Source organism: Pseudopipra pipra, chromosome 4 (genome assembly GCF_036250125.1).
Source record: "Pseudopipra pipra isolate bDixPip1 chromosome 4, bDixPip1.hap1, whole genome shotgun sequence".
Lineage (NCBI taxonomy): Eukaryota > Metazoa > Chordata > Aves > Passeriformes > Pipridae > Pseudopipra > Pseudopipra pipra.
In genome coordinates this window covers 27,731,364-27,744,627 of record NC_087552.1, presented here as the reverse complement: position 1 = coordinate 27,744,627, position 13,264 = coordinate 27,731,364, and the positions used below count along the sequence as shown (strand labels likewise).

The 13,264-nt window shown below is 38.8% G+C and overlaps 1 protein-coding gene across 1 annotated transcript in view; it reads left to right on the top strand.

Annotated features, from left to right (window-relative positions):
- Positions 1-13,264, top strand: part of COL25A1 (collagen type XXV alpha 1 chain) — a 313,222-nt gene that overhangs the window by 239,284 nt on the left and 60,674 nt on the right. The window contains exons 13-15 of the mRNA XM_064652084.1: positions 9,020-9,073; positions 10,578-10,604; positions 12,873-12,917. Coding sequence (XP_064508154.1) covers positions 9,020-9,073; positions 10,578-10,604; positions 12,873-12,917 — 126 coding nt within the window. The remainder of the gene's footprint in view (positions 1-9,019; positions 9,074-10,577; positions 10,605-12,872; positions 12,918-13,264) is intronic.

Here is a 13,264-nt window from a genome sequence, read left to right as displayed (position 1 = left end):
GTTAATATTTTTTTACCAAAAGGTCCATTCTTCCAATTTCTATGAAAAAACAGATTGTTGGTGCAGCGTGACACAGAAGATATTGTTGAAGGAAGACCAGAGTAGTCATTTTGAGAGTTGGGCTGTACTATGAGCCAGCTGCTGGCACTCCTGGCTTTACTCATACAGATTCATGTTGATTTGAAAAATAGATGAGTTCAACTTGACTGTGTGATGCAAGTCATCCCCTTTTTAGAAGTTGCATAGTTAAAAGACTTTACAAAAGCCTTACTGTCTTGGTTGCCTTTTAATCAGACAACTTTCTCTGTTAAACAACAGCATGAGCATTGCACTAAGTTCCAAGTTAATATTTTTTCTTAGTTTAAAAGGCAGTGAGTGTTAAGCACATGCTTAAAATTAAATGTGTGAATGCTTGTCTCATCTGGACAATGAAATATTTTTCCGCCGATGAATGTCAGCAGTGAATTAGCTTTGCTCTCTCCTTAAACAGGTGAACAATACTGTAGTGGATTGACCCTGGCCAGATGCCAGGTACCCACTAAAGCCGCTTGCTCACTCTCCCTCTGCCGCTCTGTTTCTCTCTCTGTTTCTACCACTGCTCAGGGAGAGGAGTCCTTCCCCTGCTCCTGTGGGGTTCCTCCCACGGGAATCAGTCCTTGATGGACGTCTCCAACATGAGTCCATCCCTCAGGCAGCAGCTCTTCCCAAACTGCTGTCTCATGAGTCAGTCCTCCATGGGGTGCAGTCCTTCACGAATGAGCTGTACCGATGTGAGTCCCCCACAGGAGCCACAAGTCCTACCTGGAAAAAACCTGCTCCAATGTGGGCTTCCCTCTCCATGGGCCGCAGGTCTCTGGCAGGACCCCACTCCATCCTGGGCCTCCCACGGGGTCACAGCTTCTTCCATGCATCCACCTGCTCCAGCATGGGCTCCTCCATGGGCTGCAGGTGGGTCTCTGCACCCCAATGGTCCTCCATGGGCTGCAGGGGCACAGCTGCTCCACCATGGTCTGCACCACGGGCCGCAGGGGCCTCAGCTCCGGTGCCTGGAGCACCTCCTGCCCCTCCTTCTGCTCTGACCTTGGTGTCTACGTTGTTATTCCCATGTTCTCACTCTGCTCTTCCCTGGCTGGAATTTTCTTCTGCGCAACAATCTTTTGTTGTTAAACATGTTATCACAGAGGCATTACTGTTACTTCTAATTGGCTTGGCCTTGGCCAGTGGCAGGAAGTCCATCCTGGAGCCGGCTGCCATTGGCTCCATGGGACAGGGGAAGCTTCTAGCAGCTTCTAACAGAAGCCACTCCTGTAGCCCCCCTGCTACCAAAACCCAGCCACAGCAACCCACTACAAATATAGTCATCTTCTCTGTGTCTTCATAATTTTCCTTTTCCCTTCACCTCTTCTTTAATTGAAACAGTGGATTATGGGAGTTGATTGACAAGTCTGACCAATAGGTCTGGGAATGAGATCATAAATTCTGAGTGCACTTAGAACAGTTTTCTAATCCCTTAACATATGAACCACTTTGCTTAGACAATCTCTAGATATTAGAGTAAGTGTAATTTTATACAACCCACATGTTTTTGCAGGACATTAGCTAGTAGATTTTTCTTGTATTCAGAGTAGCTGAACCATTGCCATAAAAACTTCATACATTTTTTTTCTTCTAGGCCAAACCCAGTGAAACATTACAGGTGGTCTTGCAAGGGCATTTACAGTTTTCATCTGTTCCTACATTTGGGAATCTATAGCCAGCTTATCTTGCTGAGAACAGTAACTATTGTTGAGAACTGTTGAGAAGAGAAAGGAGCTGCCTAATAATATCTGCAGATGGAGAGAGTATTGTTCCTGGGATGGACTGAAACCTTCTGAGATAGCAAGGAGAGTCTTTCTGAGTGCTGCCTTTCCTCTGTAAACTGTTGTGCAATCCACCTTAGCAGGTTGCTTTCTAGCAAGATGCTACAGCAGATAAACTTCCCTTTCTCAGTCCCTGGCTAGAGGTCCTCAGGCACTCGAATAGCATGAAAAAGCATTAGTCCTGCATGGAGATAAGAGGTTAGACCTAGGGATATCAGATCTCTACATTAATCATGTTGTAATAGCCACAAAGGGCTTCTTGGAAAATTCAACTGTGTAAGTATAGAATATATACTCTGGTATTTGCTAAGTGGTACTGATTTGATAAGGACTCTCAGAGACTGCAGCAGCAACACAAGGAGAGAAGTGGAGATTCCTTAAGTCAAGATTGCATTTGGCCTGAAGGAACTCAGTTTCTGGAGTCTGTGGAACTAAGTCTCCTTGTTATAAATAGGAGTTTGTGCAGAGTGCATAAACCCCTCCCTGTATACTTCCGTAGATTGCTTTTTCTTACATAGTACTTGATATTTTGGTAGGGTTTTTTGTAAGTGTATTGAGAACAGAATGTGTGGTCAGGATAGATCCCCCTTCATTTCAAATTCTTTCAGTAGATTGACAATAGCAATTTGATAAACCTCAGAAGAATCTTCCTTCTTGTCAGTAGATTCAGAGTTTGGGTATGCACATTTTTTACTACTTTCTTCATGCTTCTTATTTCTTAAATTTAGATGTATTTTCCTATTACTGTGTACAGTACTATGTAGGGAACACATTTTGAAGGTAGCAATATCACATTTCTTTAGAGAAATGAGGCAGGGTATACACATACTAACATTTTTTCAACTAAAGGAAGGAAACATCATAAATGTAGTTCACAAATTCTCAGACAGGTTTGCAGGCCAGCTGAGTCTTGTTGAAGAGCCTTTACACTTAATTTCAGCTGGTGAGTGGGCCGGGAGAGATTTCCAATCCTTAAACAAACAATTTCAAGTTACTTTTGAGGGAGGGGGAAAAGCAAGTTGAAAAGAGGTAATTCAACCCTGGTTTGAAATGGAAATCATAGTAACATGTCTGAGAAACCACTTTTTTACCCTCTGTCTTCGTCTATGTATTTTAGAGTAAAATTAGACTGGAATAGATTTTGGGCCTCTTGTGTTTCCTTATCCTTAAATTGATTACATTCTAATGACTGAAAAACATAGCAATACTGACAGGCTTTCTTTTCTGGGTGAGGTGGATATCAACCAGCTGGTGTAGACAGAGTTATGTATCTCACCAAAACAAAACCTATTTCAGAACAGCAGCCTTTAGGCAGCTTTTTTCGCTACAAACAAGAAAAGCTGGGGCCTCCAGCCACATTATTTTTAGCTGATTATTCTGGATATGAAGGTATATGCCTCCAGGGCACAAAGCACTGCAGTAAGGAAGAAGCATGTTTTCAATTGCCTTGACTCCTTTGATATGGACTCTAGTGGGTGATACATTTTCAGCCCTGTTCTGAAGTAGATTTTATGAGTTCATATTGACAGATTTTTCTCACATTACCAGCAGAGCACAAGCAGTGCTCTACACATTGGAGTACTCATCGAGTTCAGATTCACTTCAATGTAAGCATTGAGACTACCCGTACAACGAGAGTATCTGAGGAAACTACTACACCTATTTATTGAGCAGGGTGCTGAAGGTTGTTCTTTGCCCAAATACAGGAAAGACAGAGACAGTCTGTCAATGTTAATACAGCTGTCCAGTTACTATAGGCTCAAGAATGTCAGAACTTGAACCAGTGTTCTGGTGTGCTGTCCAAAGGAGTATCCTTCTGTTTTTTCTTTGAATTATCTGAAAGTCCTGAAATGAATGGCTGGGTTGAGTATATTCTTGGCATGTTAATATTTTCTTTGCCTTGGCAATTGATAGGAGGCAATTGGAGGAAAAAGCCAAACACTTCTGAGACTGAAAGCATTTTGTTGAAGCCATTTCTAGAAATTATCAGAAGTTTTTGACTAACTAATGGTGATCCTCTACATACTCATTCAGTCATGCCTTGACGCTGCAGTTTGCTGATGGGACAGTTTTCTTTCTAATTCATTTCAGTAGTGACAGTAACTTACTTTGTTACAGTGCTGCTATTTTTGCAAATCAAAGTGCCTATCTCCCTGTCAGGATGTTTGGGGTTAACATGTGGAACTGTCAAAGGCAGCTCCTCATCCACAGGTTTGCTCATGAAACATGTTAAAGACTTTCCTGTTACTGACAGTAAACAAACATTACAACATACTGTAGTTATTCCACTGATGGGGACACTGCAATTTCTCTATGGCATATAAACAACAGCAAAACAATCCCACTGTGTCTGCAGCATACCTCTGCGTAAGTTGTCATCAGATAAATTACTGGAACATTTACGTACCTTCTGAGTTAAGCTGATCGATTTTGGGTGAGTGAACAATCGAACATTAGCTGGAAATTTTTATTTCCACCAGTGTAAAACCATCTGTGAATTCAGCAAACTTTATCTGAAAAAAAAAATGGATGCTGGTGGTGAATAACTGAAGACTTCAGTGTCTCAGTGTTCTATGGGCAGTCTTTTTCTGCTGTAGACAGGAGGCTAGAGAATTGCCTTCCAGAACTGCATAATTTTTATATGAAATTTGTGTAAAGAAAGCTTTTCTAGTATTTTCTAATGTTTTCTAGTCTATTGTGAAGTGGTCATGTAATGAAAATAAAACTCTTCTTTTAGGATTGGTCAAGTTACACAAAGGCAAGAGAAAATAACTTTACATGAAACAGAAGTTAAAGGCTACCGGAACAGTATTTTTAATGCAATATTTGCATGTTTACCAGTTTGGGGCATGGCATTTGTGCATCAGGTAGTTGTCTCACTGCTTTGGTACAGCAAAACCTTGATAGAGAATGTATTCAGATAAGATGTTGCTGGTACCACAGCATCCCACTAAGTTATTTCTCTTTCAGTCATGGTGTCACTTAAGCTGCACTTTGCTGAGGTGGTATTTGGAAATCGTAGCCCATCTTGGTGCCAGTAGGGAGAATTTTGGTTTTATTATGGTATATCATGGTAGTCACACACGATGTTCATTACACAAGACAGCTTCTATGGTGTGGTCTAGCTGAGAACAAGAATGCAGAAGGGCAGGAAGGGCTAGTATCAATTCCTTTACATTGAGTACTGAGGTATTTCACATCTCCCCACATCATCTTCCCCACAGTCCATCCCTTTCAGGAAAAAGTTCCAAGGGAATGGTCTGAGGGTGGCTTCAGACAATTTCTCTGGGTCTTACATCTTTTTCTTGTATGAGGGTACAGTTTAGCCCTCATTAAATCTTTAATTGGGATCATGGATTGTGTTTTATAGCCACTAGATTTAGAGCATGATTGCAGTCACTCTGTCCTTGAGCGATAATTTCTCAGGAGTTCATGACTGGAGAAAGGCAAGCTATGAGCTAAAATCAGATGTACTATAGACAAAATTACTCTTTAAATGGTAAAAAAACCACTGTTGAGACCACTCTTGGAGTCCTATGTCCAGTTGTGGGCTCCTAAGTACAAGAGAAGGACATACTGGATATGAAGGGCCTCATGAATCTCATGAAGGGCGTCACAGATGAGCAAGAGACTGCAGTATGTCTCCTGTGAGTAAAGGCTGAGAGAGCTGAGACTTAAAACTAGGGGAGAGCTCAGGGAAGAATCTTGTTGGTGTGGACAAACACCTGAAGGGAAGGTGCAAAAGAAGATGGACCAAGTGCTTTTCAGTGGTGCCCAGTGACAAGACCAGAGGCAATGGGCACAAACGCAGGAGGTTCCCTCTGAAGGGCAGAAAACACTTTTTTTACTGTGAGTGTGACTGAGCACTGATACAGGTGCCTGGGGGGGCTATAGAGTCTCCATCCCTGGAGATATTTAAAAACCATCTGGACGTGATCCTGAGCATGCAGCTCTAGGTGACCTTGCTTGAGCAGGGAGAACTGGATCGGATGATCTCCATAGGTGCCTCCTAACCTCAACAATTCTGTGATTGTGTGAAAGAACAAATAAATAACAATATGCTGTCTCGATTTGAAAGCTAGATGATGTGCAGAAGACAGTTGTTTCTGCAACCTAACACCTTTGCTGTCAATGCTTTTAAAGAGAGACGGCAATAGGAGTCAGGAAAGGCATTACCCATGGCCTGGTGAATGTAAAAAAGGTGACATTAAGGATCTAGTTTTATAGTTTCTTTCATTCTATCAGGTTGAAAAGAAGTCTGATTTAAATTATTGCATTAGATGACATTGTCGAATGTCTAGTTTTCCCTTGCACACATCACTCCTTGAAAATCATGTAAATTATCTTCAGCCTTTTAAAGGTCAGCTATGCCTTTTGTTCATCTCCAAAACATTAACCCATGGGGCTGAAATATACTTATACAGTATTTTATACTCCAATTTACTCATACAGCACTTTGCATTCTGGTTTTAATATAGGCTTTGAGTAATAAATATATAAATAACTAAAAGTAACTAAATGGAAGGAAAATAATTAACTGTATTTCCTAACAGAAATATTTCAATGCCAATTTAATGCCACTATTTTCATGTCAAGAATCAAATCATCTTTTGGGACCAGCATTGCTACAATAACACAGTATTTCAGTGTGTAGCATGGGAAAAGCTATCAGTCTACTCACCTGCAAAAGTTAACTGCTGTTTTGCTTCATAACTACTTTTAGAATTTCCTAATCAATGAGAGGTCTTTCAAGGCTTTGGTCTGTTTTGCTCTTAGAAGGAGCTTTTCCTTTTTTTTTTTCCTTTTTTTCTTTTTTTCTTTTTTCTTTTTTTTTTCTTATTTGCTGTACATTTTTACTTCACCTTATTACCCCCTGATTCCTTGTATGGACAAGAAAATAGAGTTCTAAAATAGGGAAAGTAATATTATAGGTATGACAGAAAATTATTTTAGTCCCTGTTCGTCTGAGCATTAGAAACAGAATGATAATCACTTCAAAAACATAAAGCCACAAGGTCATTTCTGTGCTGTCCTTCTAGGTTTGCCTTCAATCTTTCCCATTCCCAGAGATAATTTCTGCTGTTCTGATGCCTCTGACTAGTACTTCCAGTGCCAGAAACGTAGTGTTGAGCATAGAAAAGTCGCATATGGGTCAGAAATGAGACTGTTGGTATGAATAGGGATTTACTACGACTAGGTGACAGCCTGAGGTTTTCACCTCTTTTTCAAAGAAAATAATTGTTTTGTTCTAGTTTTGCAGTCTCCATTTTGTCACAGTAGTAGCCCTCTGCATTCATAGCACTTATATGTAAACCTGGGAGGAAAGGGCAGGCTTGGAACTTCAGCCTTTTGATTAGAGATTTAAGCCCCATGAAAATGTCAGCCAACAGCAGCTGTTTGAAAATGAAGGGGACAGAAACAAAATTGTTTGGGGTGTGAGTATGAGGAGAAACAAGTGTATATTCATTGGTCCCTTCTGCTTCATTTTGTCAACTGGCAGTTTTCTTCAAGACCCTTTTAGGTCAATCCTTTAGGACACATCTAATCTCCAAGCTTCAGATCCTGACTACTCATATATCGAATGTCTGTGCCACTTTATCAGCCTTACAGCTATTGTAGTACAAAGGAGCCTTGAGAAAGGGCTGACACAAATGGCTATTTAATTTCCTGTGAGCTTAATGGTACCTAACATTTTTTCTCTGGCTTGGAAAATACCTCAATAGAGTTTTGCTAGAACCTCGAAGGTTTTGGTTTGTATTTTGAAACAACTCTTGATGAAATTAAAATGTAATTAATGATACAATGGAACTTGCTTTCACAGAGAATCAGAGTTTATATGTCTGTGATTAAAATGAGACTGTGGAAATAAGAAAAAGCTAAGTCCTTTCTTAATAGAAGACTTTTGTGGAGGATTAGAAAACACATGTTGTTGCATTTGAAAAAGCCTTTATCTTAATTCCTCTGTACCTTCTGAGTAGAGGATTGGTTCATCGTGCGTATAGTTTGAATACTGTATGAAACTTGGTCACTGAGTTTCTGATAAAAATTACTGTTTCTAATTTGGGTTATATAATTGTATTTAACTTTTCCACATTTGTATACATTTACATAGCAAAGGGCTTGTAGAAGAACCTAGTTACAGGCTTTTTCAGATCTTTTTGTGGCTGTTATTTTTATGTGCTTTGCTATGCCAGAAGTGTGATGCGGTTTTGTACGTGAGGGTTATCAAAGAAGGTAGGTATTTGTTGTGAGACAGATATACATCTGCAAAGGGTTTTGTATAGTAAGCCCTAGTTGTTTTACAATAAAGTTTAACCATCGTGTTATCATTTTGTCTAAAATAAATATCTGTGTTTTTCCTGTAAATCTGGGATATAAACACTAAGAAATGTCTTTTAGGGTCTTGTTTTGGTTTGTTTTTTTCTTGTTTGCTTCTTTCTTTCTTTTGTTTGTTTGTTTTTAAATTTGGGGGAGGGAAAAAAATTGAAAATAATTGTTATTTGTTGTGACTTATGAAAATCATTTATGACTCCTTGAACTGTAGAAGAATAATATACTATCCATTAAAAATACCCAAAAGTTGGAACATTGATGTAATTCTGAACGTTTTTAAATCTTTTAAGACCACTTTTTAGCCCGTGGTATTAAAGTATCAAAAATGGACAAGCAAAGTAGGTTTAAAAAATTAAAAAGCTCTCTGTTCTTCCAAATTCTTCCATTTCTGAAATGGGCCCTTCTCATTTTATTTCATTATCTGCCTTCTGTATGAGACCAGAAGCACAAATGTCAAAATCATTTAAGATAAGCCTTTCTTGCAGTATTTCTAGGTTTTAGAAAAGAGAAAAGCATTGGTAGTCTTGCTGGGAAGACTATGCTTTTAAGGTTAATTGGTCAGATTATCAGAATCAGGAGTCACAGTTCTCTTTTCTGTTTAGTTTGACATCTGTGTGTCTCTACCACCTTCAGTAGAATTATTTCTTGTCTTATATAGGTTAGAGTTAATCCAACCTGATGAAATAAGGCGTTTTAGTGCCTAACTGTGGAGTACATATTCGCCGAGTCTTTTTAAATTTTGTTTATCATTACTTATCCAATATGAGAGTATTCATATATTTCATCATATCTTTCCTAACCTCATGTTTTGTTTTCTTTGCCTTTAGGGTGAACCTGGTTTGCCTGGCATAGCAGGAGAGAAGGGAGCAGCGGGGCTTAAGGTCGGTACTGAAAATGGATTAAAAACAGAAACACAGCATGTGAGTGCATATACAGATGACAGTCATGCTTTCCAACTTGGGTTATATTCTGACTGGCTTTTAATGGTCTGCTCCTTCCAGTGATCAGTGCTGTAAGAGGCTTTGCACATTTCCCCATAAGGGAGCATATTCTTCTGCTGTGCATGTATAATCCCAGTCAGCAGCACTGACGCATATACATCCACTGCCAAGTGAATGCAATATGCCTGCAAGTGTTTGGGAATTTGGGGACCTTTTCAGAAGGGCTTTGTTTATGCCCCTTACAATGTGTTTCAGGCTTCTTTTCAAGAACTGCTGTGGTCAACTCTTTGACGAATGTCAGGGTTAAGTCTCGAGGGCTGATCCTGCTGTTATGGAAGTTAGCAACAAGCCTCATTAGGAGCATGTCTCAGCCTATATTTGTTACATCAGTATGACTCTTCGCACTTATTTTATTGTTATATTATTTGTTCTGCTGTTTTAATGTTGAACAAGTGAAATAGAACGTAAAGCTTACGATAACTTCATTGAAAAGAAAGCTCAACATGTCCAAGATGGTGGGATCTGTGGGCTTCTGTGTGCTAAATTCTAATCCCATCAGCTGCGAGCGTGTGTCTTTGGTGCACATGTGCTCCTCAGCTGATTCTGTGCATCATACTGCTACTGACAGACATGCAAGGCAGCCTGTTTACATTTACTGACTCTCTGCTTGTCCGTCAGGAATGAAAACAAACCATTTGGGAGCATGACCTTTTCTTACTTTCTAACAGAAGCCAAATTATGGCAGTTGATGCTTAATTCGTAGTCACAGCTGTAGTCTCTGAGTTGCCTAGCGACCACCAGCCTTCAGAAGGGGCAAATATGAGCCAGAGTGCAGCTCTGAGCCAGAAATGCAGAGATGAGTTGTCAGGGTCAGGCTGGTGTGCAAAAGTGCATTTGCAGTTTCTCAAGCACATTTTAATTTTGAAAAAAATAGTGGCTATAAGCCATCTTTTTGTTACAGAGATTGTTACAGAGAATGTACGGAGCACTGAAGCCTCTTTACTCTGAAACAAAAGTAGGAATTAGTTTAAAACGGTTAAGACTTTCCCTTCACATTCAGACTTCGGGGTTTTCCCTTGTTCATTCCCAACATAAGGAAAACCAAATGTAGGAATTACCTACATCCTCACAGGCCACCTCTCGAAGACATACACCTGTTTGTCAGTGTTTAATCTGGGACAAAAGAGGAGGGAGGGAAGTTTTTACATGCAAATCATTAAGCTTTTAAAATTATGTTTAAATTGTATTGTCCATTGAGGTCTATTACATTTACATATTCTATTGTTTATTGGAGATTTTTCTGTTGGATTTTATCATCTGAGGCATTGTCATCAGTAGTGACATAAGGGCTAGTAATTGACATACTAATGGTAGTAATACTAACACTTTAATTTTTCTTTGAGTTAGTAACTTATGACTTCTTTGCTTCAATTATTTTCATCAGGGTGACCCTGGAGAAAGAGGAGAAAAGGTGAGACATGTTCCACTTCCTTTGTGGTGGTTCTGTTTTGCATAACTGCTTGGAGAATTGCCAGTGCACTGACTTCAAGTTTAAAAAGAAAAAAACACAGCTAGTACCTAGAACTTGAGAGTCATTGAGCAACCTTTAGAAGTGTCAGACAATACGTACTAATGGAAGTTATTAATCTGTGATTACTGCAGTGGGATTAATAACAGAGACCAGTGCGTTAAAAGCTCATGTGTTAAAGGCTGCTGAGCTGAGCAACCATGCAACTAATCCTCACTATGGTTAGTCTCAGAAAATGATGAGCCTGTCTGAATAGAGATCCACACATTTCTCATAACTTGGTTTTAGTGCTCTGACATCTGTGTGGAATGAAATGATTAGGTAACAAGAGTGATAGCTACATAGACTCTAAATGATATCTGGGTAACCGGTTCTCCACACACTGAAAGTGCAATTCTCCATTCGTATTTGAATCAATTTAAGGAAGAGCAAGGGAATCTGCCCCCATGATCTTGGGCTGTAGACTGTCTGAAGAGGTACCAGCAGCACAAATGTTACACTGATTATGCTCTGACTTGCAGTGAGTTAGTGAGGAATTACTTCTCTGATGTCCACAGTCACACCAAGACAAGACAAGGGGCTGGAACAAGCTCCATGCTGCAAAACAGGAGTATAATTCTGCTCTTTTGGGGAGGAGCATCCATGTACACACTGAGTTAGAGTGAGTTTCTGCATCTGTAGACAGGGGCAGATTGAGAATAAGGCATAATCCTTATTCTGAGTAGGAATCTGTACATGGCCTCATCTTCTATAGTATACGGAGCCATGTTTTTAAAAAATAAGTTGCTTGTATTGAGGTGCAATTTGCTCTTGAGAAATGTTTATCAATGTCTTTGCAGCTACAATTGAATTTCACTTCCAGATGTCTGTAAATCCAATTCATTTCACATTTTGAAAAGCATATAATAAAATAATCCAGGGAAATCTTGGAAGTCTATACCCCACATATAGAAGTATGGAACTGGGAATCTTTTTTCATTAAATAATTTCTTCTGTTATAATTATATTTGTTGAAGTGCTTCACTAATCCTATGTTTGTTTTCAGACACAAAAGGAATAACAATAAATTTTAACATATACTGAATTTCTGTTACTTAAAATCATTGTATTTTTCCATAATTACCCTTTGTCTTTTCCTAAAAGTGTAATTACAAATGCCCTCAATGTGCTTTATCATGTCAAATGAACTTGGGATGACATTCCTAAGAGTTGCTATTCTATGTTTCATTGAGCCCTTAATTAAAGTGCTGCTAGATTGTTACCTAGTTCCTATTGTGTCAGTGACTGTGATATACAAATTGCTTTCTGTAATAAGTCCTTCTGAATGAAATTTCACATTAAGGTTTTTGGAACAATAGAACAGATGCTAAATAAATACTGCTATTTGAATACCACTACTGGTTATCTGACCAAGAATAGGAATTTTTTTTAGCCTACTTAGACTCAGTATTTATCAATATTTTTGGCATTTTAAATATTTCTTGCACTTCACGTGAACTTCAAGTCCCACAGGAGTTCTTGGCCTCTAGTCTAACACACAACGTCGACTATTTGGTGTAGTCTGGACTTCTTATATGGCTATATGACTGTAAGTGGAAAGTAGGTCTTTTTCTAGATAAATCTTTTGAAATTTTTCTTTAAAAAGTTGGGGTTTTTTAAAAGTAGAAAATGTCTACTCAGCCATGAAAAAGTGTTATCTGAACATCACTTTTTTTAACAAAAAGCAATGCATGGAATTTATGTAGAGATAACAGTCATTTTGGTAGCTCCTTGGAGGAGTGACATTCAGTGCATTTTTTTAGTTGGTGAATCATTTGAGAAGGACTTCGAACTCAGAGAGTATATACCATAAATTACTTGAGAATCCTGATAAAAAGTATTGGAATTGGGTAAAAAAAAAAAAAGGATTGGCAATTTAAAATGCTGAATCATCATGAAATCATTAAATCATTCCTTCATCGCTAAACTGCAGTGAACTTAGAAAATTGGTAGATTATACTGACAGGTTGTTATTTGATAGTTTGATCATGAAAGAGATCATGGTTGTAGTGAGGTCTGTATAAGACATAGACACTTCCTGACAATGTCACAAAGAGGCTGACTGCCTGGTTAACAAAATCAACTTGCTAATCATGTTGGAGTGCTGGCTCTTCTCTGCATGTTGTATGCTTACATAAAATCATTAAAATATAATATGTATTTTGATTATAGGGGGACGCTGGAGAAAATGGACTGAAGGGTGACACGGGAGAAAAGGTACACTGCTTATTAGCAGAGAAGAAAATCTGTGCTTTAGGCATGCTTACAATATAATGAGCTAATGAAAATAATAATTTGATCAAAAGAAAAATGCATTTTAAGCTGACGGTTTTTTTAAAGATGAATGATTCGACTGAGTTCATTTTTATAAACAGACGAAAAATTGTCACTGTTCTGTCCAACTAAGCTGAAGATTTCTGATTTTAAACAGCAGTAGTTTAGTACAGAATACATCAGCATGTTTCTAACTCTTCGCTGAAATTTGCATCATACAGGAGCTTTGGTCACAGCCTGTCAGTTGGAATTAGGTCTGTTGAGTTGTAGCCGTTTCTGATATACCCTTT